This window comes from Schistocerca nitens, chromosome 8 (assembly GCF_023898315.1).
Source record: "Schistocerca nitens isolate TAMUIC-IGC-003100 chromosome 8, iqSchNite1.1, whole genome shotgun sequence".
Classification (NCBI taxonomy): domain Eukaryota; kingdom Metazoa; phylum Arthropoda; class Insecta; order Orthoptera; family Acrididae; genus Schistocerca; species Schistocerca nitens.
The window spans coordinates 419,075,402-419,101,926 of NC_064621.1; the positions used below are offsets into that span (position 1 = coordinate 419,075,402).

Here is a 26,525-nt window from a genome sequence, read left to right on the forward strand (position 1 = left end):
CCTAAATCAGGATGGCCACACGCGGGATTGAATCGTCGTCCTCCCGAATGCGAGTCCAGTGTCTAACCACTGCGCCACCTCGCTCGGTTCATTGCAGTTGAGAAGTTGTGAAAAGTAAGTCTTCCATCTGTTTTGTATGTCACTTTTGTTGGTCAATATTTTCCCATACTGATCCTTTATAAAGTTTTCCCTTTTACTGAATTTACCAAAGGATTTTTTTATATTTTGATACATCTGCCTTGTCCTGTGATGTTGGAAATCATCCTCTGCTTCTCTGATCATATTGTTATAGTATTCCCTTTTCTCTTGTCTTAGGGTTCTTTGCGTTTCTTGGAGGAGTTTATAGTATCTTTCCTTCACTGTCATATTGTCCCTTTCTTTAATCCATGCATTCCTCGCATTTCTTCTTTCCAGCACTTTTTCTTGACACTTTGTGTTAAACCAAATTTTATTAGGTCATTTTCTTTCACCTATGATTTTGGAAGCTGTTTCTTCAATACTGCCCTTCAGGTGTCTCCATCTGCTTTCGACATCCTGTGTTTCTGCGTTGGTCAGTCTCGGTTTTGTTAGGTTGCTTTTAATTTCTTTTGTAAAATTTTATTTTATATCTACTTTCGCCAGGTTTCCTATGTTATATCTTGTAATTTCTTCTCTATTTCTATTTACTTTCCTTTTGAGTTTCACTTTCATTTATGATATACACTCCTGGAAATGGAAAAAAGAACACATTGACACCGGTGTGTCAGACCCACCATACTTGCTCCGGAGACTGCGAGAGGGCTGTACAAGCAATGATCACACGCACGGCACAGCGGACACACCAGGAACCGCGGTGTTGGCCGTCGAATGGCGCTAGCTGCGCAGCATTTGTGCACCGCCGCCGTCAGTGTCAGCCAGTTTGCCGTGGCATACGGAGCTCCATCGCAGTCTTTAACACTGGTAGCATGCCGCGACAGCGTGGACGTGAACCGTATGTGCAGTTGACGGACTTTGAGCGAGGGCGTATAGTGGGCATGCGGGAGGCCGGGTGGACGTACCGCCGAATTGCTCAACACGTGGGGCATGAGGTCTCCACAGTACATCGATGTTGTCGCCAGTGGTCGGCGGAAGGTGCACGTGCCCGTCGACCTGGGACCGGACCGCAGCGACGCACGGATGCACGCCAAGACCGTAGGATCCTACGCAGTGCCGTAGGGGACCGCACCGCCACTTCCCAGCAAATTAGGGACACTGTTGCTCCTGGGGTATCGGCGAGGACCATTCGCAACCGTCTCCATGAAGCTGGGCTACGGTCCCACACACCGTTAGGACGTCTTCCGCTCACGCCCCAACATCGTGCAGCCCGCCTCCAGTGGTGTCGCGACAGGCGTGAATGGAGGGACGAATGGAGACGTGTCGTCTTCAGTGATGAGAGTCACTTCTGCCTTGGTGCCAATGATGGTCGTATGCGTGTTTGGCACCGTGCAGGTGAGCGCCACAATCAGGACTGCATACGACCGAGGCACACAGGGCCAACACCCGGCATCATGGTGTGGGGAGCGATCTCCTACACTGGCCGTACACCACTGGTGATCGTCGAGGGGACACTGAATAGTGCACGGTACATCCAAACCGTCATCGAACCCATCGTTCTACCATTCCTAGACCGGCAAGGGAACTTGCTGTTCCAACAGGACAATGCACGTCCGCATGTATCCCGTGCCACCCAATGTGCTCTAGAAGGTGTAAGTCAACTACCCTGGCCAGCAATATCTCCGGATCTGTCCCCCATTGAGCATGTTTGGGACTGGATGAAGCGTCGTCTCACGCGGTCTGCACGTCCGGCACGAACGCTGGTCCAACTGAGGCGCCAGGTGGAAATGGCATGGCAAGCCGTTCCACAGGACTACGTCCAACATCTCTACGATCGTCTCCATGGGAGAATAGCAGCCTGCATTGCTGCGAAAGGTGGATTATACACTGTACTAGTGCCGACATTGTGCATGCTCTGTTGCCTGTGTCTATGTGCCTGTGGTTCTGTCAGTGTGATCATGTGATGTATCTGACCCCAGGAATGTGTCAATAAAGTTTCCCCTTCCTGGGACAATGAATTCACGGTGTTCTTATTTCAATTTCCAGGAGTGTATTTAACACATGGTCTGTGTTACAATCCGCTCCCCTAAAGGTTCTGACATCTTTAATGCTGTTTTGGAATTGTTTCTGGATAGCTACATGATCTATTTGATTGGCTACCTTTCCATCTGGTGATATCCATCTTCCTAAATGAATGCGCAACTCCACTTTATAAAATTTATGAAGCAGAGTTACAGTAAGTTAAAGCACGTAATAATAATTACTTAACAAATACTTCATGACAAAATTTTATGAAAACCTAATGACAATGTTTTTTTAAATTCCTACCACCTACCACCCACCATGAAAACTATAACACTCACTAGTGGGCAGTAGGAAGCAGGCTGCCCACCAAAGGATTAGAGGCTCTCCATTTAAACAGTCAAGACCATCTAGTTAGCTACGATATAGTATCATTTTTTTTCTAAATATACTTCTTTTAGAGTTATCAGCACTAATTTTTAATATATTCGAGTCAAATACCACTGTTTTGTTTCATGAATGTTCTTTCTTTGACCTACTTTATGTTCAACTGGGGTGGCCAACTATTTTATGGAGAACTTTGAGGAGAGAGTTTTGAAAACAGTGGCACTTACACAAACTGTATTTTGGAAGTATGAGGACAACACTTTCATAGTGTGGACTCATGGAAAGGAGTTTTTACATCGTCTCAACTCTGTTCACAAAAACATTCAATTCACTACAGAAATAGGAAAAGTTGGTTGTCTGCCTTTCCTGGACATTTTGGCATTCGTAAGTCCAATCACAGATACACAATGGCATGGTTGGGCTTACAATGATCGATTTGTCATCACACACTATAAGTGTGCTTAGAACACTTGCAGAGTTCACAGTCTTCAGATCCAGGTGGTTTGCCAGAAGAGCTCACTCACCTAAAGACAGTTGTTTTGAGGAAATATTCCACCTGGTATATTAACAAGTCACTATCAGTTGGTTGGAGAGTAAAGGGACCGAACTACAGGGTAATCAGCCCCTTTTCCCTCATGCAAACTGGTCATGTATTAAAACCATTACCAAAAGGAGCTGGGGAAAGTAAAAAGGCACAAAACTAACTGGGAACCACACTGAAAGAGAAAACAAAAGAAGCAAAACAAAAGAGGAACACATGCACTAAAAGGGGAAAAAGCAGTTTAAGGTATTAAAATAATATAGCAGATGGCCTGGGCTGGCTGATCGCAAGAATAAAAAAAAAACACAAGGCTAGAGAAACACACACAGGAAAAGACAAATATCAAGGTGAACGAACAGCAAAGAAAGAGTCTGTTTATTGGTAGTTTGTGCCAGCCAGTCAACAAGTTCATTTCCCAGGACTCCAATATGTCCTGGAGTCCTGATGAAGGCCACTGAACATCCAATGTTGCCAAAGGAATAAACAGACTTCTGGACAGTCATCACTAAAGGATGGTGAGGAAAGCACTGGTTGAGAGATTGTAGGCTGCTTAAGGAATCACTACAGATGAGAAAGGACTCACCTGCGCAGGAGCGGATATGCTCAAGAGATGGCAACCAACTCTGCAGTGAAAGCACTGCAGACATCTGGCAGGGAGAACTGTTCAGTATGTCCAGTGTGCATGTAAGCAAAGCCAACATTACCACTGAGTCACCAGTGTAGACAATCTCCGAGTCCTGGAACTCACTGAGAATTGAGAAAAATTGCCGGTGGAGAGCATCAGGAAGAACTGGCTTTTTTGGGCCTTGCAATAGGTCCAGGCAAAGCTTTGACCGAGGCATGGACCATGGAGGTGTATGTGAGTGGAGCCACAGCAAAGGTGGTAGAGGGAACGTCTCTAGTTCAGTAAGAAGGAACCAGACACGGGCTGCAATTGGAATCTCTGATCGGGGCTGCAATTGGAATCTCTGATCAGGGCTGCCTTTGCAGGAGATGGATAGCCATGGTGGGGAAAACAGATGGTAAGTTGGGTGTTTTGTCAAGCTGTGAATATGCACAGTATAACTGGCAAGCAGTTGATGTCACCTGATCCACAGTGGAAAAACACCAGCTTCCATGAGCAGGCTGTTCACTCAGCTCGTTCAGAAAGCTCCTGCTGCAAATCGAACTCCACAGTGGTGTATAGGGTCCAGCATCCGAAATGCTGAGGGCATTTCTGAACCATATACCACGCTCCCATAGTCAAGACAAGACTGTGCAAGTGCTATGTACAGCTGCAGCAGTGTAGAGCGACTTGCACCCCCATTGGTGTAAATCAGGCATTGAAGAATGTTAAGGTGCCAACAGTGCTGCTTAAGCCAACGAAGATAGGGAAGCCAAGTTAAGTGGGTGTCGAGAACCACTCCTAAAAAGTCTCCACTACATTAAGCAGTTGGTCATCAAGGTAAAGTGCTGGGTGTGGGTGGCAGTATGACGATGACAAAAGGGCATGACACGAGCCTTTGAGGTTGAAAATTGAAAGCCATGGGTGACTGCCCATGACTGCGCCTTTTGTATGGCTCCCTGCAGTCGACATTCAGCCAAACCAACTGTAGATGAGCAAAGGAAATACAAAATTTGTCAGCATATAAGAATGGTGATGCTGATGCCCCACTGCTGCTGCAAGACCATTAATGGCAATTAAAAAGAGTGGGACACTCAGGACAGAGCCTTGTGGGACCCCATTCTCTTGAATATGGGGAGCAACTGTGGGAAGCACCAACTCAAATTCTGAACATGTGGAGTGACAAAAAATTCTGTATAAAAATCGGGAGCAGGCCCTGGAGATCCCACTCACGCAAAGTAGTGAGGAAACCGGGTTTCTTGAAGGGCAACAGAAAAAGCAAGCATAACACTTAAGAATTGCCATAACTCAGCCAGGTGTGGGAAAGAACCACTGCAATTCCAGTGGAGGATGACACTTTCTGTTGTCTGGGAAGGCATGAAGGGACCAAGGAGGCAGGTTATGGCTCAGGGTCACCTGCTGCCACCAGCTGAGTGTGTGTCTCTATCTCCATGGCTGCCGAGGTGCTGGCAAGATTTAGGTCTCTAGGGACACTACAATTTCCACATCATCCTCCGACGTGGAACTTGCAGAGAGAGTGGTGTTGGGGCCACCTGAGTCTCATGTTCCTTAACCAATTTCTTCTTCATTAGTTTGCCCTCTCCCTGCTCTTTGGGTGTTTGCTGCAAGGCCTTCCCTAAAACAGCATCAGGTACAGAGGAAAAACATGAAGCCTTTTAACCAACAGCTTGTGGGTCCACTTTTGCACTGATGGAGATCTTGGAAGGGAGAGTCCCGATGGACCCCTTCCATGCAAGAGGAGCTGGAGAAGGCTGTTGCTTCTCTTGCTTGGAAGTGGGGACTGAAGTTCCTGGCATTTGGGAAGGCATGGCTCCCAAAGTAGAAGCTTTAAGAGCAACGGACGAAGTGCCCCCAACAACCAAAGAGGCGGGGGCGGATGTAGTCGGGTGATCCTGAGAGCCCACTCTACGAGACAGAGACGAGGAGACTACATTTGCCAGTGGGGGTGATGTCAACATAGCTGTAGGTATGAAGAAGATAAGGGAATGTGGTGCAACTTTCATATTTCTGTTTAGCCTCTTGGTAAGTCAGCTGGTCCAGGATCTTGGACTCTAGAATTTTCCATTCCTTTTGGAGTACTGTGCAGTCCAGCAAGCAGAGGGAGTGGTGCTCTCCACAGTTGCCACAGGTGGGAGGAGATGCACATGGAGTATTTGGATGCAGTGGACTTCCGCAGTCTTGATATGTGGCGCTGGAAATGCATCGAGAAAACATGTGCCCGAATTTCCAGCACTGAATATGGGGAGAGACGTATGGTTTTATGTCATATCAGTATAGTATCACCTTGACCTATTCAGGTAATGAACCACCCTCAAGGGCCAAGATGAAGGCACCTGTAGTAACCCGGGCAATGTGAAGACACCACTGTTCTAAATTGGCATGCAGCTCATTGTTGGATTGCAAGAAAAGGTCACAATGTAAAATAATTCCCTGGACAATGTTAAGGCTTTTATGGAGCATGACGGAAAAGGGAATATCACCCAGCTGACCACAGGTGAGCAAAGCCCGGGACTGTGCTGGGGATGCTGTCTGAATCAGGACTATCCCATTTCTCATTTTGGACAGTGCAGCCACTTCTCCAGACTTGTCCTCCAGGTTTTCAAAAAAAAAAAAAATGGGGGGGGGGGGCTTTGTAGCCAGAAAGGAGTCCCCATCTGTCCTACTGCAGATGGAATACTGAGGCGAATAAGGCTCTATTTTTTCCAGTCCTATGTTTCTGCCATGATGAAGCTATGGAGGAGAACTATTTGGTATCATATGTCGCTGCATTATAGTCTACCTTATCCTTCTTAGAGACTGCTGGGGCCATTTGGCCACGAACAAGAGATGACTTTCTCTGCTTCTTTGCAGGTAATCTGGCCTGACACCACTCACTCTGATCAGATGCTCTTCCACATGCGCCACCAAACCACAGCATAGGCCACCAAGACGATGAGCACCTACTCCTTGGCATACGTGGGGAGGTTGTAGCTCAGGCATCAGCAGGGCAACCACTGTGTTTCAGGAGGCTACAACCAAGTGGGTACATAATGGCCCCACCATGATGGATTGGCTACCGTGCTGGATACTGGGTGCAGAGAAAGGCAATATTGTCATGGTGGCGAAAGAGGACAGCAAACAATGGAAGTTTATGATGGACCCCATGAGGGCCCTCGCCCAAATAGCTGGATTGTGGTTGGAGTTGCAGAGTCATGACAATAGGAGGTGCAAAAGGTCTAATTGCACAATGGAAATATGTTGTACTATGTAAGGCATCCTTCCCCAAATGGCTTGCACTTCAGAAAAAACTTGGAAGATGTGAAGGTCAAACCCTAAAAGGGAACCCAAACTTATCAGGCCGGAATGTGGGAGACTTCGTTTAGTTGCTTCTTATAACAGCCGGGAGTACCTCGGTCCTATTCTAACCCCCGGACCCACAATGGGGGTCACTATCAGTTAAACCCAAAAACGAAGAGAGGAAATTATGCTGGAAAAATCCCTAGCTCTGCCTTCATTTATTAATTGTTCAAGGCAGCCAGGAACTTCTAGAAATCTCTGATTGAAGTGTTCACCATATGCTATTTAAAATTGTTTACTTTTTGCGGATCAGTGAAGGACCATTTGTTACTGTGGAAGGCTGTAATTTACAAAATACCTTGCCAATGTCGTATGGCTTACACTGGCCAGTTTCTGCACACCATTGGAGAACACTGCACCAAACATTAACATTGCCCTTTCCTGATGCAACCAACGAAGTCTGCTTTTGCTTAACATTGCATCTCCAACAGAAATTCAATGGAGTATGACACAACAATAGTTTTGGCCACAGCAACATCATTTTGGGGCTCCACAATCAAAGAATCCATGGAAATATATGTGGCAGAAAATTTGGTGAATCATGATAGTGAGTACCAGTTGGATAACGCATGGAACTCCCATCTCTCCATGAACTGTTCAAAATGAAGACTACAATGTTTGCTGTTTGCAAGGCGAGTGTCAGTCCTGAGGACATCTGAATTCAGCAACACCAGCGATGGCGAAGTTCACTAAGTAGTGTGCTCAGTCAGTCACCACTGTCTAACACACACACACACACACACACACACACACACACACACACACACACACACACACGCTCTTCACTAACAAACTGCGTAACAAGAAGTCTTTGTCAGCATATGATAGTTTACCTGAGGATGACCGGCAGGTGCCCAGTCAAAATATCTCACTGTGAAGTGCACGACGACTGTCTGCAAGTCTGAAATGTCTTTGGATAAGGTGTGTTGTGAAAACTGAAGCATAACAAGTAATTTCAACTGTATTTGAAGTCACACATAGAACTGTCATTTACTAAATACTGATGTTCAGATACTTATCTGGCTCTTTTGTAATCCGCAAAAATGTAATCACAAACAATGAGTGATGCAATGTAATTTATCAAACATTACAAACATCTTATTTCAATGCTTAAACACTTAAACTTTTCAACTGTTCAAAGCTACAGAAACAAGTTCATATGTTAAAAATGTTCAATTCATGGTGACGGCATTATTAGGAATAGTAAACAAATCTAACTTTCTGATAACCAAGCCAATTATGTAAATTTTATCTCTCAATAAATGGTAGGAACTCTTTTTTTATTAATCACTTTAGCTGTAAGTAAAGAAAGCAGTAATAGTATTGTTGTTAAATTGAACACCTCATATTTCACTACAAAAACATAAAAATTACTGTGGCCATTTTATTTAAAAACATGTACCTGTAAATTAGAAGTATTTTTCCACCCAAGTTGTCAACTGAATGTAAAACTTTTCATTGTAATTCACTTAAAGTCTGTTTATAACAATTAATCCATTGCAGTGTTTACTATCAATACTGGTGGGTTTTTGTAGCCTGCAGGTCCGTCTTCCGTCAGATTTTGAGGCAGAATCTACGTTTGTCATCTGTCTTTGCTATGTGGCAATAAACAGTATTTTATGATCATCATAATGATGATAATGAATATTCAAAGGGAGATAGACCTACAGACGAAATAGCCAAAGACAGGGCAGGAATCGACCTAATGAGAGAGAACCAGAAGCAGGAAACAGACAGGGGTGTGGTAATGAAAAGAGGCATGATAACGGGCAATTTGAGAACAAAAGAAACCATCAGGGAAACTGACTTTCATTCACGGGGAGCCTGTTGGTCTTAAGGAGTTTTGATGTAACTAGAAACCAACCTAATACAAATGGAAGATGTAGAGATAATCATAGGGAAAAATCTCATAATAGAAATGACAAATCGTATCAGGTAAATTAAATAAACTTCAAAAGAGATTTTTGGGAGGAAAATCTACCCAGTATAAACAGGGAGGAGGCTCGAAAACCAAAAGTAGACAATGAACTGGATGCAGTTATCTTGACAAATTTATTTAATGAGTTGCACAGTAGTAATGAAGTTTTGAATAAAGATAGCTCTGAAAATGCTCAATGTGATGAATATGGTTCTAAGAATTTATTTAGTGAAACAACTTTTAAGGATATTTCTAAACCTCTGTTAGCTGATATTAATTGTGACAAACAGTAAAACTGATGATGTTAATGTTGTTTTTAGTGACACTTGCGATGTGTATGAAGGTGGTTATGTTTTTGTGGTTGTTAGTAATGATGATCTGCTAGAAGAAGAATTAGAAGGGATGACTTATATGGAAATAAAAGGTAGTGATATGTATGACAACAGGAGTGCCATTACTTGTCTTAATGATGAAGATGATGTAGGTACATATAGGGAAATGTATGATAGTCAAATAATTCCAGTTGATTTTTTTTTTCAGTTACTATTTCTTATCTAAAAATTCATCTATTGAACATGAATTGTCATCCAGATTCCTTTAATTTGTTTATAAATGCTGGTTGGCTATCTGTCAGACTTTTAATGCTGTTTGGCAAACGACTAAAGATTTTTGTGGCAGCATAATTCACCCCTTTCTGTGAGAAAGTCAGATTCATCCCAGAATAGTGAAAATCATCCTTTCTTCTGATGTTACTATGCACTTTGCTTTTATTTTTGAATTGGGATGGGTTGTTGTTGTGGTCTTCAGTCCTAAGACTGGTTTGATGCAGCTCTCCATGCTACTCTATCCTGTGCAAGCTTCTTCATCTCCCAGTACCTACTGCAACCTACATCCTTCTGAATCTGCTTAGTGTATTCATCTCTTGGTCTCCCTCTACGATTTTTACCCTCCACGCTGCCCTCCAACACTAAATTGGTGATCCCTTGATGCCTCAGAAAATGTCCTACCAACCGATCCCTTCTTCTAGTCAAGTTGTGCCACAAACTTCTCTTCTCCCCAGTCCTATTCAATACTTCCTCATTAGTTATGTGATCTACCCACCTAATCTTCAGCATTCTTCTGTAGCACCACATTTCGAAAGCTTCTATTCTCTTCTCGTCCAAACTATTTATCGTCCATGTTTCACTTCCATACATGGCTACACTCCATACAAATACTTTCAAAAACGACTTCCTGACACTTAAATCTATACTCGATGTTAACAAATTCCTCTTCTTCAGAAACGCTTTAGTTGCCATTGCCAGTCTACATTTTATATCCTCTCTACTTTGACCGTCATCAGTTATTTTGCTCCCCAAATAGCAAAACTCCTTTACTACTTTAAGTGTCTCATTTCCTAATCTAATTCACTCAGCACCACCCGACTTAATTCGACTACATTCCATTATCCTCGTTTTGCTTTTGTTGATGTTCATCTTGTATCCTCCTTTCAAGACACTATCCATTCCGTTCAACTGCTCTTCCAAGTCCTTTGCTGTCTCTGACAGAATTACAATGTCATCAGCGAACCTCGAAGTTTTTATTTCTTCTCCGTGGATTTTAATACCTACTCCAAATTTTTCTCTTGTTTCCTTTACTGCTTGCTCAATATACAGATTGAATAACATCGGGGAGAGACTACAACCCTGTCTCACTCCCTTCCCAACCACTGCGTCCCTTTCATGTCCCTCGACTCTTATAACTGCCATCTGGTTTCTATACAAAATGTAGATAGTCTTCGCTCCCTGTATTTTACCCCTGCCACCTTCAGAATTTGAAAGAGAGTATTCCAGTCAACATTGTCAAAAGCTTTCTCTGAGTCTACAAATGCTAGAAATGTAGGTTTTCCCTTCCTTAATCTAGCTTCTAAGATAAGTCGTAGGGTCAGTATTGCCTCACGTGTTCCAACATTTCTACGGAATCCAAACTGATCTTCCCCGAGGTCGGCTTCTGCTAGTTTTTCCATTCGTTTGTAAAGAATTTGCGTTAGTATTTTGCATCTGTGACTTATTAAACGGATAGTTGGTAATTTTCACATCTGTCAACACCTGCTTTCTTTGGGATTGGAATTGTTATATTCTTCTTGAAGTCTGTGGGTTTTTCGCCTGTCTCATACATCTTGCTCACCAGATGGTAGAGTTTTGTCAGGACTGACTCTCCCAAAGCCGTCAGTAGTTCTAATGGAATGTTGTCTACTCCTGGGGCCTTGTTTCGACTCAGGTCTTTCAGTGCTCTGTCAAACTCTTCACGCAGTATCGTATCTCCCATTTCATCTTCATCTACATCCTCTTCCATTTCCATAATATTGCTCTCAAGTACATCACCCTTGTATAGACCCTCTATATACTCCTTCCACCTTTCTGCTTTCCCTTCTTTGCTTAGAACTGGGTTTCCATCTGAGCTCTTGATGTTCATGCAAGTGGTTCTCTTATCTCCAAAGGTATCTTTAATTTTCCTGTAGGCAGTATCTATCTTACCCCTAGTGAGATAAGCCACTACATCCTTACATTTGTCCTCTAGCCATCCCTGCTTAGCCATTTTGCACTTCCTGTCGATCTCATTTTTGAGACATTTGTATTCCTTTTTGCCTGCTTCATTTACTGCATTTTTATATTTTCTCCTTTCATCAATTAAATTCAATATCTCTGTTACCCAAGGATTTCTACTAGCCCTCGTCTTTGTACCTACTTGATCCTCTGCTGCCTTCACTACTTCATCCCTCAGAGCTACCAATTCTTCTTCTACTGTATTTCTTTCCCCCATTCCTGTCAATTGTTCCCTTATGCTCTCCCTGAAACTCTGTACAACCTCTGGTTCTTTCAGTTTATCCTGGTCCCATGTCCTTAAATTCCCACCTTTTTGCAGTTTCTTCAGTTTTAATCTACAGATCATAACCAATAAATTGTGGTCAGAATCCACATCTGCCCCTGGAAATGTCTTACAATTTAAAACCTGGTTCCTAAATCTCTGTCTTACCATTATATAATCTATCTGATACCTTTTAGTATCTCCAGGGTTCTTCCATGTATGCAACCTTCTATCATGATTCTTAAACCAAGTGTTAGCTATGATTAAGTTGTGCTCTGTGCAAAATTCTACCAGGCGGCTTCCTCTTTCATTTCTTAGCCCCAATCCATATTCACCTACTATGTTTCCTTCTCTCCCTTTTCCTACTACCGAATTCCAGTCACCCCTGACTATTAAATTTTCATCTCCCTTCACTACCTGAATAATTTCTTTCATCTCATCATACATTTCTTCAATTTCCTCGTCATCTGCACAGCTAGTTGGCATATAAACTTGTACTACTGTAGTAGGCGTGGGCTTCGTATCTATCTTTGCCACAATAATGCGTTCACAATGCTGTTTGTAGTAGCTTACCCGCATTCCTATTTTCCTATTCATTATTAAACCTACTCCTGCATTACCCCTATTTGATTTTGTGTTTATAACCCTGTAGTCACCTGAGCAGAAGTCTTGTTCTCCTGCCACCGAACTTCACTAATTCCCACTATATCTAACTTTAACCTATCCATTCCTCTTTTTAAATTTTCTAACCTACCTGCCCGATTAAGGGATCTGACATTCCACGCTCCGATCCGTAGAATGCCAGTTTTGTTTCTCCTGATAACGACATCCTCCTGATTAGTCCCCGCCCGGAGAGCCGAATGGGGAACTATTTTACCCAAGAGGACGCTATCATCATTTAACCATACAGTAAAGCTGCATGCTCTCGGGAAAAATTATGGCCGTAGTTTCCCCTCCTTGCTTTCAGCCGTTCGCAGTGCCAGCACAGTAAGGCCGTTTTGGTTAGTGTTACAAGGCCAGATCAGTCAGTCATCCAGACTGTTGCCCTTGCAACTACTGAAAAGGCTGCTGCCCCTCTTCAGGAACCACATGTTTGTCTGGCCTCTCAACAGATACCCCTCCGTTGTGGTTGCACCTACGGTACGGCTATCTGTATCGCTGAGGCACGCAAGCCTCCCCACCAACGGCAAGGTCCATGGTTCATGGGGGGGTGTGGGATGGGTTATTAATAACAAATTTCTTAAGTGAATAATGTATTGCAAAGATACTGTGAATATCCCAAATTCCTTAAATAAATGTCTGAAAGGTGATCTTGGGTGGACTCCAGCTATTATTCTGATTACAAGCTTTTGTGCAATGAATACTTTTGCTCTTAGTGTGAATTACCCCAGAATATGACTCCATACGAAAGCATTGAGTGAAAATATGCATAGTAGGCTAATTCACTGATATGTTTATCACCAAAATTTGTGTTAACTCTAACAGCATAAGTAGCTGAACCTAATGTTTCAGCAGATCACCAATGTGTTTCTTCCAATTCAATTCCTCATCAATACACATGCAGAGAAATTTTGAATATTCTGCCTTAGCAACAGACTTCTGTTCATTTATCATTGATGTTATACCATTTACTGTACAGAACTGTGTATGATATGTTTTCTCAAAATTTAGTGAGAGGGGGATTGCTTAAGCCAAACAATGGAAAATCCACAATGGAATGTAACAATACTATGAAAAGGAAAGACTCACACACATCTGCAGTTTTAGGCAACTGAAACCACACTAAGCACAACTCACACACACGACTGCTGTCTTAGGCAACTGAAAACACACGAGTGTGGTTTCAGTTGCCTGAGACTGCAGTCGAGTGTGTGCGAGTTGCATTTGCTTGTGTGTGTGTGTGTGTGTGTGTGTGTGTGTGTGTGTGTGTGTTTGACTAACACCTTACTGGCCGAAAGCTTTATTTGTGACAATCTTTTTGTTGTGCTTATCTGCGACTCAGGGACTGCTTAAGGATAGATTAGAGAGCATACTACGGAGTATTTTGATAAATTTGGAAAAGTAATAAGGATGAAGGGGTAACGGATATAATTTGTCAGGATTTTAGACCAGAAAGTGAAATTATGAAACAACTGTTGAATCCAACTGCAATATCATAGTCGAAAGTTTACAGCCTATTGAAAGTAATGCCCCTCTTTAAAATGAGAAAGATGTGGGTATCAGAGAGATTGAGGAGTGTTTATTATGTGAGAGCGAAAATAGGTAACAATGAAATTCAAAGAAGCCCATATATTCATGTCCAATTGGATACCAGTAAAGGAAACTGCCTGACAGATACTGGGAGTCTAATTTGTGGGATCTCTAGTAAATTGAGAGATAAAATAAAAGAGGGTGTCAGTTTTACTGAATTCTCTGCAATTAGGGTTAAGCTAAAAAGTGCAACAGGGAGAAACAATAAACTAATTACAGAACAGATTCCTCTGTGCTTTAAAATTGATGAGACAGAGTTTACAAAAGGGTGCCTAGTGGTGTAAGACCTGAATGAATATCTAATATTAGGCACTGGATAACAAAAGCCTAGGTTCAATTTAAAAGCATTATGTTCACTGGCCCAAAGACTGGAATTTCAGGGAAAACTGAAATGTTAATGTTAAGTAATGGTGCCAGTAACCAGATCCGGGAGTCTGACGATGTTCATGCTTCAAGTTATAATGAGGAGGAGGTAGAGTGCTATGATGATCCTTTTGATACAGAATCTTATAGTCAACTAGTTCAGAGTAAAGCAGTGAAGGTTAAAGAATTAAATTTAGAAGAGAAGACAGAGCTTGAGGCATTTTTATGGGAATATCATGATATTTTCAGGGAAAGATCTGGATGTGTAAAAGATTATAAATGCACCTTGAGACTAAAACTCTATGACCCTTTCTTTATAAAGCCCTGTAGTATTCCCAAAAATGGAAAATAATAGAATATAGTTGCAACCAATACAATAATCTGCTGGTTGTTGTATCAAAGGCTGACAGGTGCATTAGACTAGTTTTCGACTCAAGATATCTGACCAAATTTTTAGGATGTGAGCACCTTTTGGCTTAAATGTGTTGGTGGCAGAGCTTATCAGGGGGGTTGGATTACATACTGGGAAGAGAAAACTATTAGAAAAATTGACTATATATGCAGATGATATTTTTTTCTTAACCAAGACTTGGGAAGAACATGTGGAAACTTTTGAGACAAATTGGTGACAAAATGAGAAAGGGAGGAATGAAATTGAAGCTATCTAACTGAAATTTGCCCTCAAACAGCTTAAGTTTCTGGGACATAGTATGACTGAAGATGGGATGCTCCCTGACAAAGATAAAGTGCAAGCACTGCTGATTTCTTTCCTCCTAAGACTAAGAAACAACTTAAGTCATTTTTGGTTTCGTAGGGTTCCTTCACAAACATGTGAAAACACAAGCACTAAATGCAACATGTCTCAATACATTGTTTAAAAAGAGTAGTGTCTGGGAAAGGAATGATGAATGTCAATCTTCATCTAATGACATCAAAGCACAGTTAGTGAACAGTGAATTATTACACAGACCTGACTTATCCACCCCTTTTTGCCTTACAACTGACAGCAGTGATTTTGGGTTGGTGGTCCATGTGTCCCAAGAAAAATAAATAGATGAGGTTAAAGTCCACCATTCAGTTGCCTTTGGAAGTAGGATACTTAAAGAGAGAGAGAGAGAGAGAGAGAGAGAGAGAGAGAGAGAGAGAGAAACTACTCCATTTCAGAAGAGAACTTTCAACTATAGTATGAGGAATCAAAAATTTAGGAATTACTTACTAGGTCACCAAGTAAAGGTTTATAAAGATCATAAAGTCTTAAAGCTATATTCAAGAATGTGAACTCTACCACTCTAGACTGACCCAATGGACTATTTTTCTCCAGCAGAGTAACTTTTTTGTGGAATAAATTAAGGGGAGTGTCAACACTGTGGCTGAAGCCCTATCCAGACTACCAGTGGGAAATGTAGATGACACTGCACATGGAAGTAAAAGGAAAGACCTCACCATGATGTATATAAAGGGGGCAAAGAAAGGAAATAGATCTTAAAATAATTTGCAGTCACCTCAGACGTAATCAGAATCATGACAACTGGAAACTGGTAAAAGTTATCTGGGGGAAAAAAGGGCCTAGAAAAGATACAACAATACTACTGCATTTTCAAGGGGGTACCTTTTTACAGGCACAGCCTTGATAGTGATAGGTGGAAGGTTTGCTGGTCTGAAGAGAACATAGGCACCTTAATATTCTACACTCGTACCAGTTTTGGTCATTGTGGGAGCCTTAAGTGTACTCAAAAAATACAGGACTGTGTCTATGTTCATAATATTGCCTGCAGAGTAACAAAGTGCCTCGCATCCCGTGGCAGGTGCCAACATCTCAATGTTGATAATCACACCAACAGGGGTCATTTACAAAGTGTAATGCCCAACAAGGAAATGGACCTCATGGGCATTGACTTACATGTGTAATTACCCAGGGCAAAAGGGGAGGGAGGGATACTGTTACATTTTTGTAATGGTAGACCTATTCTCGAAGTGCATTAATATGTACTCCCTAAAGAAAACAACCAGCAAGAAAATAATTGGAAAAAATTACCCGAGACTACTTTCTTATAGTCGGTACACTAAAGCCTTTACTTGCAGATAATAGATGCCAGGTCACATCCAAAACCTGGAAGGAGTTTACAAATGAACACAACATTAAACATATTCTCATCTCAATCTGCTCTCCATCCTGTAATCCAACAGAACAATACTTAATATATCTAAAAACAAAGATGATGTGACTTGCCAAATGAAAGTGCTGGCAGGTCGACAGACACACAAACAAACACAAACATACACACAGAATTCAAGCTTTCGCAACAAACTGTTGCCTCATCAGGAAAGAGGGAAGGAGAGGGAAAGACGAAAGGATGTGGGTTTTAAGGGAGAGGGTAAGGAGTCATTCCAATCCCGGGAGTGGAAAGACTTACCTTAGGGGGAAAAAAGGACGGGTATACACTCGCACACACACACATATCCATCCACACATATACAGACACAAGCAGACATATTTAAAGACAAAGAGTTTGGGCCCAAACTCTTTGTCTTTAAACTTGTCTGTATATGTGTGGATGGATATGTGTGTGTGTGCGCGAGTGTATACCCGTCCTTTTTTCCCCCTAAGGTAAGTCTTTCCGCTCCCGGGATTGGAATGACTCCTTACCCTCTCCCTTAAAACCCACATCCTTTCGTCTTTCCCTCTCCTTCCCTCTTTCCTGATGAGGCAACAGTTTGTTGCGAAAGCTTTAATTCTGTGTGTATGTTTGTGTTTGTTTGTGTGTCTGTCGACCTGCCAGCACTTTCATTTGGTAAGTCACATCAACTTTGTTTTTAGATATATTTTTCCTACGTGGAATGTTTCCCTCTATTATAACCAAAGAACAATACTTAAGGGAGATATGTCGCCTATGCAGGAAGTGTTGTAATAAGGGCCATACCAATTGGTTAGAACATACTGAAAACTTTTCGGATGTCTTAAACAGTCTCCAACATACCACCACAGGATTGTCCCCCTATGAAATAAATTATGATAAACAATCTGCATATTTTGTCAAAGAGTTAATAGAATATCCATTGTGCAAACATATCTCAGCAGCAGACAGGGAGGATGTTGTTAGGGAGATTATAAAGCAACATTGCAACAAAAGAAAAGAAAGGCATGATGGTAGGTTAAAACAGAGGCGTTTCAATGTTAGTGATTTGGTCTTAGCAAAAAGTTACGCAAAATCTAAATTCATAAAGAGCAGAAAAAAACAATCTTCAACATATACATTGGCCAATTGTAGGAAATACTCACCCTAATACAATAAGCCATACGTTTTGACACTATCTGTAAAAGTCAGAAATAAGAGAGAAGCAGACACTGGAAGTGACGACCACCTTGTTTTGATAGAGTTCAGAATGAAGATAGTGGAAAACAGATCAAGCCCAATCACAGGAGCAAAGCAATGGATATGGTAATGTTAAAAGATCAATACACCAAAGAAAGATTTGCCCTTGAACTACAAAACAGATTTCAGTACTTACCTTAGCTCAGTACAGCCGATAGATACACAAAAAACAGAACCAAAAATTTACGTTCCTAGCTTTCGGAACAATGTTCCTTCATCAGGGAGGAGAGAGGGGAAAGAAAGGGAAGAAGGGAAAGTAGATTCAGTTACTCACAACCCAGGTTATGAAGCAACAGGGAAAGGAAAACAGGGAGGGTAGCAAGGATGGAGGCATGGTTGTCAGAGGGAAGCCAAAGATATTCTACTGTAAGTACTGTGCCAGCTTCAAACCAAAGAGGATGCATACAGAAGTAAAGAGGTATATAGTATAAAGATAAACACAACTATGTAGGATGAAAAGATGCGTGAATGGCTAAAGAGGAAAGGGAAAGAGGAGAAGACTGAAGAGTAAATGGGAGTGAGGTTGTTTAACGTAGGTTCAGTCCAGGGGGATGGCGAGATGAAAGGATGTGTTGGAGTGCAAGCTCCCATCTCCGCAGTTCAGAGGGACTGGTGTTGGGTGGGAGAAGCCAAATGGCACATACAGTGTAGCAGGTTCCTAGGTCCCTAGAATTATGCTGGAGGGCATGCTCCGCTACTGGGTATTGGACATCTCCTAGGCGGACAGTTCGTCTGTGTCCGTTCATGCGCTCAGCCAGTTTAGTTGTCATACCGATGTAAAAGGCTGTGCAGTGCAGGCATGTCAGTTGATAAATGACATGTGTAGTTTCACACGTGGCCCTGCCTTGAATTGTGTATGTTTTACCAGTAGCGGGGCTGGAGTAGGTGGTTGTGGGGGGATGCATGGGGCAGGTTTTGCAGCGGGGTCGGTTACATGGGTAGGAACCACTGGGTAGAGAAGGTAGTCTGGGAATATTGTAGGGTTTAACAAGGATGTTACGGAGGTTAGGGGGGCGACGAAAGGCAACTCTGGGTGGTGTGGGGAGAATTTTGTCAAGGGATGATCTCATTTCAGGGGTTGACTTGAGAAAGTCATATCCCTGGCGGAGTAATTTGTTAATGTTTTCGAGGTGAGAGATGTATTAGAGGAAGTCAAAAGCAGATAAAGACATAAATCTGCAATGTACAATGGACGAAATTAGGAGTACTTTGAGAATCCTAAAAAATGCAAAGGTTCCAGGCCTTTTTTACAACAGAGCACTGAAGCTCTTAAATGCGTATACCAAAAGTAGTGTTAAAATGTTCCACCCATTGCTGAAGCATATTTGGCTCAAAGTGAAATCCCAAGAGGAGTAGAAAAATGGACTGTTCCCAAAAAAGGGAAATTTGGAAGATTGTAGCTGGCATGGTATTACATTGCTGTCAGTGCCCTGTAAGGTCCTCAGTACAGTTATTTTAAATATGATTAATGATTCACTTGAAAATAGATTGCGTAATGAATTGACAGCTTTTGGGCACAATGCTGTCATATTGATCTTACTAACACTCTTAGGATCATATTAGAGCAAAGCAAAGAATTCCAGGCAACTATGTACTTGCCATTCATTCAATTTAAAAAAAGCGTTCAATTTTGTGAAACACCAAGTGCTGTGGCAGATGTCGTGGAAGTATGGAACACCACAAAAAATTCTAAACATCAACAAAGATCTGTGTGTTGGCTACAACTGTTCTGTGTTTCACAAGGGAAATCTCACAGAGCCAATAGAGGTAACAACTGGAGTCCAGCAAGATTGTATTTTATCAGTAATGTTTCTTCTACTTGTCTCTGACTCAGTTATGAGACATTCACAGCAGGCAGGAGACAAGAAACCCAATGGGGGAGCCATGGACATCTGGAGGATTTGGAATTTGGAGATGACATAGTTCTTTAGCTCAAAGGCTGGCAGATATGAAAGTTAACTTAAACTCACCGAAAAAAGCAGCAGAGATGGCTGGCCTCAAGATAAATGTAGATAATACAAAGGAAATGAGAGTAAATTCTGGGAACATGGAAGTACCACTGTTTATTGGAGAGCAGCAGATGGAGATTCTCAATTCATTCCTGCCTCTGGGTACTGCAGTGACAGAAGGTGTTGGAGCTGTAGAAGATGTGAAGAACCACATAAAGAAGGCAAATACTACCTTCCTACAACTGATTCTATATGGAGACACAGAAATGTCACATGTAATCTAAAATCCATATTTTTAATACAAATGTGAAGGCTGTTCTTCTGTATGCCAGTGAGAGAGGGAATTAAACAAATAGCTAACGAACAGTTACAAAGCTTCATAAATTGGTGCTTCTGGCATATAATAAAAATCTGGTGGCCATGAAAAATAAGTGATGCACATCTCTGGAGATAAATAAACCAATATCTAACAAAGAACTGATGCATGACAGGGTGGAAATGGCTGGGGTACACACTGAGAAAGCAAGATGAAGCAATTGAGAAGAAAGTATTGGAATGGAATCTCCAAGGAACAAGGCACAGAAGCAACCCTACAGGTACATGGAAGAGGATACCCTACAGGTACATGGAAGAGGATGGTCGAAGAGAAGCAAAGAGAGTTGGCAAGACATGGGTGGAATTGTGGGAAATATTCAAAGACAGAGACGGATGGCAAGTTCTCCTGGGTGCTCTATGTCCCCATAGGAGCCAAAGGAATTAAGGCAAGTAAGTCATTAACTGATGTTGGAAAGAAGCTTAAGTTGGAGACAGTGTGATTCAAAGGTATGCATCAGGCTAAATGGCGAAGTCAGTGCTGAGATCGATAAAACAGGTCGCAAGTTAGGAGCACTGTGTTCAATATTGGAAGAAAGTACAGTTTGGTTAAATTGGAAGGAGTCAGATAACACAGATGAATGAGAAAGACTGAGTTTACCAACGATGAAGTATGTAGTAACTTGAGATAATTGTGTAGACAGCATTTTGCCATAGTTTGCACTAAGAAATTGTGCCATAACTTTAAAACTAATGTGTTCCACATCATAGTGAGAGAGTGCAATTGTTATCCATGGAAGACGCAAATAACTAACAAGTTTCATCTACCCACACAATATTATCCTCCACAGAAATCTGCAACATCATGTGACAATATTTTTTGTTTGCATTAATAATTTTTGTCCAGTAGTAACTGAGTGACTAATGCCTGTCTGTTTCAGCACACCACAATGAAAATTTACTATTTTAAAAAGATTATCTTTCTGAAGCGACAAGAGCAGTTCTGAAAAAGCGTGATGTTCCTTCCTCTTATAACAATTAGACATATATGACAAATAGCATCTTTTTGAAAATCATTCCAAGTTGTCACTTGCCTCTTCCTCTGCCATTTTCCTCCTGGTATCAGCAGCTTTTTTGTGCCAATGTTATCACAATCTACAATGTACTGTTATTTCCCGAGCTACAACAGTGCTTTTGCTTACTGTCAAAGCTGTTGCAGTTTTCTTTAGAATTTCAGTGATGGAAAATAAGGGCTCACCCTTGTTTTCTTTCTCAAGGTATACCGCCAATAAATGCATGAAGCTGTAGACCCAGCTGTGTAGCATGATTTTCTTCCTCTGTTTCCCTTCATGTGATGAGTTTACACCCCTCAGCACACTGGACAATGTTTCAGATAAAATTCAACTGAATAAACAGTAAATCTGGAATAACTATGAAATGAAATTCAAGTTAAACAAAGTACCAGGTCACTCAAGGAACTTATTGTTAAGTATACAAATGAAAGGGTTTGTTTTTTTAGTGCAACAACATGGCTTCTGTCAACAGTTGAACTACTTCCTGAGATTGTCAGGGAACAAAATAATGCTACTGAGCATCAGTATTCATCCCCCAGACTATAAGTTCTCAATGTACTTCAATACTGCTTCTGCAAAAAGTCCACCCAACTGCACCAATACCAAAAGAAATCACATTTTTCTTTGGTGTATTATGGCATCATTTGGACAAGTTCCTGGTTTTGTTTCTAAAGGAAATGGTCAGACTCAAAGGGAAGGTAGTGGCTTACTGAGCATTATGTTTTGATACTGTTTGAGGAAGAATTCAGATCTCTGAAACATCAGTGGAAAGATATTACTGTGAGTTGGCAGCCATTTACAGGAACTTTTCAGAATGTTTACAACGGCATCAAATGGTACTGGAAGCAGAGAATATCATAGTGAGTAGCAGAAGGGGTACAGACAGATAGGGTAGTGACTGAAGTGTTCACAGAAATATACAGGAAAAACTCCAAATTTAGAATCTTTACATTACGAGTCAAACAAACTATGTATTTATCACAGAAACAATCATAATGTAAGAAATCTGCAGTGGCAGAACACACACATTAAAAATAAGTTATAATTATGCAAGCAAGCTTTTGGAGACAGTGATTCTTTCTTCTGACAGAAGGATTGAAGAGGAAGGAAGTTGGGGGGAGGGGGGGGGGCTGGAGAGGTCTAGAAAAAGAGGTAGATTTTGGAAAGTTTACCCAAAACTGCAGGTCAGGGGATATTTCACCAGATGGGACAAGAAGGAAAGACTGATTGTTGGGGACAGCATGAGATGAGATTTGAAAAGCTGAGATCTTAAAGTTGGAAGGTAGGGCAGTATGCAAGACAGAGAATACTGCTGAAACATCATGCACGAATTAATAAGAGTGCAAAGCTAAGTGCATAGTACTTAACAGAGGTGGGAGGGGGCAGCAAAAAACAGACAGGTAAGAAAATGAAAGATGTAGAAAACTACCATGAAGAAATGCTGAGATGAAAGAAATTAAAGTACATTAGGGCCTTTTACACTGCCATGACCACCACCAAATTATCAGTTAGGGTGAATGGGCACAGACAGAGGGTGTACACTGGCAACACACAATATCCTGACGAAGAGCATGCTCTACAAGACAGTCGTGACCTTGGTGGATGTTTCACCACACGCGGGATCCCCCAGACATCAGTTTCTCAGAATTCCACAGATGGGAACTAGCCCTACATATCCTTGGTTATCACCTCCCATCTGGCCTTAATTTATACCAATTTCTTCTGTCTCAGTATTTCTTTGAAGTAACTATCCTTTCTTTACACCATTTTCATTTTCTAGATCTTTCATTTTCTTACCTGTCTATTTTTCACCGTCTCCCTCCCACCTTTGTCTTGTACAAACAACATAGCTTTAGCTTTTCACTCTTACTACCTTGTGCACGGTGTTTTAGCAGTAATCTCTGTCTTGCATATTACCCTGTCTTCCACCATTAAGCTCTCAGGTTTTCAAATCTTGTCAGGTACAGACCCCAACAATCAGTCTTTCCTTCTCATTCCACCTGGTTAAGTCTACCCTCACCCGCGGTTCTGGGTGACTTTTCCGGAATCTACCCTTTTTCCTAGACCTCTCCAGTCCTTTTCTTTCAACCCTCTCCCTTCCCCTTCAATCCTACTGCCGGGAGGGGAAGCCACTGGCTCCAAAAGCTTGCATAATTATAACTTTTTTAAATGTGCATATTGTGCTGCCGCATGGTGAGTAGATATTTTATCTATCCAATTACATTATAAGTATTTACGATAGTAATATTTTCAAGTTGTTAATGTTTCATATTGCTCCGCTTGCTTTTTTATAAAAAGTGATTTGATTGACTAATGCAGGCGAAACTGCAGTAATTACTTACTTTACTTCCAAATTCAGTCCACTTCAGTCAGGTGCATTGAGAAGAGACTGTGAATCCAAGCCATCTCCACCAAGAAAGCTTGTGTTGAGAGTCAACTGGCTACCAAGTAGTGCAACAGCTGCTGCGCCTGTATTCACACCAAAACCACTCTGGCCAAAGGGGAAGAATGAGCCTACTACACCTGGTTGTGGGCAGCACAACACTGGTTCTGACCCCTTCTCATTCCACCTGGTTAAGTCTACCCTCACCCGCGGTTCTGGGTGACTTTTCCGGAATCTACCCTTTTTCCTAGACCTCTCCAGTCCTTTTCTTTCAACCCTCTCCTTTCCCCTTCAATCCTACTGCCGGGAGGGGAAGCCACTGGCTCCAAAAGCTTGCATAATTATAACTTTTTTAAATGTGCATATTGTGCTGCCGCATGGTGAGTAGATATTTTATCTATCCAATTACATTATAAGTATTTACGATAGTAATATTTTCAAGTTGTTAATGTTTCATATTGCTCCGCTTGCTTTTTTATAAAAAGTGATTTGATTGACTAATGCAGGCGAAACTGCAGTAATTACTTACTTTACTTCCAAATTCAGTCCACTTCAGTCAGGTGCATTGAGAAGAGACTGTGAATCCAAGCCATCTCCACCAAGAAAGCTTGTGTTGAGAGTCAACTGGCTACCAAGTAGTGCAACAGCTGCTGCGCCTGTATTCACACCAAAACCACTCTGGCCAAAGGGGAAGAATGAGCCTACTACACCTGGTTGTGGGCAGCACAACACTGGTTCTGACCCCTGATTTAATGCTTGAATCTGTAAAAAATATTTTTTTAAGCTGCTGTAAGTTGATGAGGAATGCATTAAATTTATTAGACCTAAGGCTTACACAACTCAATATATTACATTTAAATAAAAATTTTTTCAGAGAATGAGGAAATGTGTATTGCAGTACATCAACACTATTGCAGACGACACACCAGGATTACAAAATCCTGTTAGAGCATACAGTGAAGGCTTTCATGACTGATACATACATATTTGGTTATTTTAGTTTATGGATATTGGGCTGTAGTTGGCTGGTTTTGTGTGTGTGTGTGTGTGTGTGTGTGTGTGTGTGTGTGTGTGTGTGTGTGTGTGGGGTGGGGGGGGGCAGGGGGGGGGGCTACAGCTATAAATTTGATCAAATTGTAATAATACACACAACCGTAAAGTCAAGTCATTGATGCCACAGATGAGAAATAAATGAATGAGGTATAAATATAAACAGATTGGGCCAGTCTGCATGCTAGAGAGAAGATGAACCCACCTCCTGTCGGTTTCATTTTATCTTCTCCTGTCCTGATGCAGAGTAACACAGTACCAGGATTAATAACTCTTAGTCAAGTAGAGACGAGATCCATGACAGTAAAAGTGAAAAGGTTATAAAATAACGAAAATCAGTAGTACCAGCAAAAGTAAAATAAAGTAAGAAAAGCAATCTGATGAGTAGGTGTGTTCACTGTTTTGTGTCCCGCAGGGCTCAGCATGCAGTGGGAGGCATCTCCCCCACAACTATCCCACCCCCAATCCGTGATAGTCAAACTGTTAAAAATGGGAATAGAACCCACTCTCCTGGAGGAAGCATAAAAAGCTTGTTCAACTCTCCTTCCACTGCCACCTAGTATCCACGTAGTATCAGGTATAAGGAATCAACGTCTTAATCAAACAATGGAAACTTCAGGTTGCTGAATCAAAGTCTTCCCTTCATGGGAATGCAATACAAGGGGAAGAGGTAACTTTGAGGGGGGGGGGGAGGGGGAGGTGGAGGGGATGTAATCTCCCCACGGAAAATTACCCTCTACCACGCAATAATTAATAAGGGTTAATCAAATCATCCACAATTATTTACTTTTGAAACATATCTGATCGGATTTTCTAGTAATATATGCGCCGACAGCTCGTCGACGCCAAGGTATTTTTCTAGTACGTTTATTCTTTGGAACAACAGAGGTACAGAGATGTATGCTCCATGGTTATTATAGAGGGAGAAGGACACAGCTTCGGAAGTATCGTTTGGAAGATTGTCGGATTGCTAAAAGAGATTTATTTACTCTTCTTCGCGTTAAAACGAGCTAGGAACGTTTGTGCCGCTAGCGTGATAGATAAAGAGAAAGACAAAGACTGTAAAAGCAAATTCACGAGACTTGAAATCCACAGAAAGCGGAACATGTACGGAAATGGATTCAATATACAATTTTCCTCAGAAATAAGGTTTGTGACCATTTTATTCTAGAGTGAATGATGAATGAGTTCTCTGTCTGAATCATTGATGATTGTCTGGGCCCTGTAATTAATTGGGAAGTTTCAGCTGTGACGAAGAGAGCCTGCAATCTCGGAGCTTTTTATAAATCGTCCAAAAAGGCTTCGTCCACATCTGAAATTTTAGATCTGTCGTAAACTGAACGAATTGTTCAAACGATCGATTTTCCCAACTGAATGCAGCGCTTAATAATAATAACAAATGTAAAGATCTTTTCCAGCAAGCCAGCTGCTGAATATTAAGACGAAGGGCTCCACCAGAGATTCTACTAGGCTGATTTCACGTAAATAATATATTTAAACTGTACACAGATAAAGGACAGAGAGAGAGGGGGAGAGAGAGAGAGAGAGAGAGAGAGAGCGAATGAAATTCGAGAAATTACTCTGAATCCTCCATTAGCATAATTGTTTGTCTGTCTTTCCACGGATCAGCCTACATATAAACCACGAAGCCCTGACTTTATTGTACCGATTTATGTGTGAGAGTGAAGGAGTAATAAAGGCGACAGATATACCTCTGTACAGACAAAACATTACACCAAGTTAGCGGCAAGCTGCATTCACACATACTTTCATCATTTCCAAAGTAGAGAGAATTCATTATAATGGCCAATCCGTGACAGGACACGTTTTTGGACGTTGTTAAAATAATTTTGTTCTCTGTTTCATGTGAACTACGACGAGACAACTTGACTTGGAAAAGAGAAGAAATACTCGCAGTCAAACTAAGTGGATCTACACATATAAACAGCACGCTGGGCGCAGAAAAAAGGCCAGATCTATAATTTTTTATTAAAGCTTGCTAGTATTGAGGAAGTAGATGTAG

At 41.6% G+C, this 26,525-nt stretch overlaps 1 protein-coding gene across 1 annotated transcript in view; it reads right to left on the bottom strand.

Annotated features, from left to right (window-relative positions):
- Positions 1 to 26,525, bottom strand: part of LOC126198559 (myotubularin-related protein 10-B) — a 159,782-nt gene that overhangs the window by 6,662 nt on the left and 126,595 nt on the right. The window contains exon 13 of the mRNA XM_049934985.1: positions 23,982 to 24,214. Coding sequence (XP_049790942.1) covers positions 24,005 to 24,214 — 210 coding nt within the window. The 3' untranslated portion in view covers positions 23,982 to 24,004. The remainder of the gene's footprint in view (positions 1 to 23,981; positions 24,215 to 26,525) is intronic.